Here is a 2,672-nt window from a genome sequence, read left to right as displayed (position 1 = left end):
GAGTGTGTAGCTCCATCTTCTTTTGTTTCAAGCTAGAATTTTAAAGCAGAGAATTTGAGAAAGATTAAAGGTTGAATAAAGTGAACAGAAATTCTTTTAAGCTAAAATTTCAATCATTGTCATGAGTTCTATCACAAATTTGCGTTCTTGTGCCATTGGCGAAAGCTGAAGAAGATTTTTCTGTAGGGTTTCTTGTTTGACATGTTTTTCTGTGCTTCGAGGGGAGTACTGAAGTTTTCTGTAGGAGCAGTGGGTGAGTATCACAGTACATCTATAAAAGGTCCTCAGCACATTGAGGGAACAGTCAGCTTCTGCCTTACTTTTTTCATTGGTGCAGTCAGTTCTCAAAGCCAAATTTCTGTTTGTGTCTATGGGACTGTGAAGTTACAGCGTTTAACTTAGAGGAAGGAAAATGGAAAAAGGAAAGAGACAGCTGATTCCAGGCTAGAGTCTTCAAAGCAAAGCCAAATGTGTTTGGTTGCGTTTTTTTAATTCTTTGAACTCTAATAGGACTTCTTTTTACTGTTTAGTGAACAAGCTGAAGAGGATTGATTTCAGCACTGCTTCCTTACTGAAAATGGCTCCCACTGCAGAAGAAAGAAACATTGTTCACGACATATTCCTCAACACGCTGGACACAAGGCAAGAAGGGGAAGGGTGGAGGAGCAGGAAGTCTTATGAAGGGGGAAAGTAATGTGCCTTTTGAGTGGGTGCTTGGAAGAGGGTAGTCCGCAGTCAGCGCACACAGTTTGTTTTCCCAATTCACCATTTAAGTTCTGTGGCATTTTATTTGAAACACAGGCACAAACTTTAATGTGACATCTGCATCTCTTGAAAGAGTCGTCTGTGGTTGAAGAGTGTTAGCTGTGCAAAGATGCTGAAAGGGACAGTGGAAGCACAAAGAGGTTCTGAGCGAGCACTTAGGAAAAACCTTAAGGAAAAGTGTTAATGATGCTTAACCAAATATGGGAACAGAATGGTTTTGCAGCTGTGACTTGCACAGTCTACGAGTTTTCTGCTGTGATATCTAGAAAAAAACCTGTGAGGACAGGAATTGGCTATGTTTTGACCAGGTAGCCTTGCAGTGGGTTTTAAATATAATACCTGACAACATTATTTGTGGGAGACTTTTGTTGAGATTTGTCTGAAATCATCCAGTGCCAGTGGTGATAGGACAATGCCTAATGACATTAGTGCAATGTTGTATTTGTAGATAATAATTTCTTTAACATACTAACATTATACAGTTGTTATTTTCAAAGCTGTTTACCTGAACATGCTTTCCCTTCAAATGAGCAGATGTATTTTGTACACATTCTGTCTGGATTTGAAAACCTCAAACTGTCTGCATGTTTGACGTTGAATTACTCTGTTAGCTCACTGTGTGCTTTTAGTTCATAATATGACTTAAAAAACAGAGTAAAGCTTTTCTGACAAAGTGTGTGCTTTGTGAATGTGATTCATCTTTTCTTCTACTTACTTTTCTGGAGCTTGTTCATTCACATAAGTTTGAACATCAGTGGAAGTTTTTGAAAAGATCAGGAGCGTAGGCTTGCTGTAGTAACAAAATATCATTTTAGATAAGGCTTCAAGGTTGCTTGGAACAGCTTTTAGTGATAGCATTTCTGGGTTTTGGTGTTTTTTGGGGTGTGTATGTGGGTTTTTTTTTGTTGGTGTGTGACTGCATTTGCTCTTTGCTTATTTTTGACCTGATGAATTCTGCTAATGTGGGCTATAAAGTTAATTGTCTCTTTAAAAGGACAGTAAGTTTCCGGAGTCGTAAATTACCACCCAATTCAGTGTGGATGGAAGATGCAAAGCTAAAAGGCCTACAGATTTGCCATCCTCAGGTATTTTGAAAAATATTAATGAATTATGAAAACACTTACTTATGAATTGTCCTGTAAGACTAGTCAGTCCGTTATTTTCTTTCAGTTCTTCAGTCCTCGCAATGTGTTGAGATCTTGGTTTCTTTTGCCATTTTCCTGTTACCTGTAGGGATTGCCAGAGCAAAATAGAAGATTTTAAATTACTTTGTTTTCTTACCAGACTAGTCATTTTGTGTAAAGAAATTACTTTGCAGCATGTTTAAGTTGGGTTTCTGGTTGCTGACAGGGTTTTGAGTTTTCATCTCATGTTGTCAAATGGGTCGGGTGAGCTCCTATTCAGTAAAGTTGCCTCGGCCATTTGGACTTTTGCATTTGGATTTCAGTAGTGCTTTTCATACTTTCAGATGCTGGAAGTTCTGTTAAGCTGAAGTGCAGGCTTTAGCACAGTGCTTTAAAAAGAATATATGTGATATAGCAGTTGGATTTTTTCCGTTTCTGTGTACAGGAACGGAACATCTTCAATAGGATCTTTGGTGGTTTTCTCATGAGAAAGGCGTTTGAACTGGGATGGGCAACTGCTTGCAGCTATGGGTGAGTTGTAGACCTGCAATATTTATATAATCCAGAGCACTGTGCACGTACACATAGGTCTGGAAGTCAAGCTAACCAACCTAATGACAGTCTGAGAAGGAAAGACCTCGGTGTCTAGTAGAATCTTGCACTATTAGTGCACAGCACTGTTTTGCTTAGAGCATTTGTCCAAGCAGCAAGACTGGCATCTTGCTCCTTGGAGCTTGCTTTTTAAGCATTACATGTGGAGATAGAAAATAGAATCATAGAATG

The 2,672-nt window shown here is 38.8% G+C and overlaps 1 protein-coding gene across 1 annotated transcript in view; it reads left to right on the top strand.

Moving 5' to 3' along the window:
• The window catches only part of LOC104511174 (acyl-coenzyme A thioesterase 9, mitochondrial-like), an 18,303-nt gene extending 15,870 nt beyond the window's left edge, over window positions 1-2,433 (top strand). Inside the window, exons 9-11 of the mRNA XM_010153670.1 lie at window positions 531-642; window positions 1,760-1,850; window positions 2,335-2,433. Of these exons, the coding sequence (XP_010151972.1) occupies window positions 531-642; window positions 1,760-1,850; window positions 2,335-2,424 (293 nt within the window). The 3' untranslated portion in view covers window positions 2,425-2,433. The remainder of the gene's footprint in view (window positions 1-530; window positions 643-1,759; window positions 1,851-2,334) is intronic.
• The last annotated feature ends 239 nt before the right edge of the window (window positions 2,434-2,672 follow it).

Source organism: Eurypyga helias, unplaced genomic scaffold (genome assembly GCF_000690775.1).
Source record: "Eurypyga helias isolate BGI_N326 unplaced genomic scaffold, ASM69077v1 scaffold29366, whole genome shotgun sequence".
Lineage (NCBI taxonomy): Eukaryota > Metazoa > Chordata > Aves > Eurypygiformes > Eurypygidae > Eurypyga > Eurypyga helias.
Note: the sequence above shows the minus strand (reverse complement) of the source record. Positions and strands in the feature narration are given on the sequence as shown.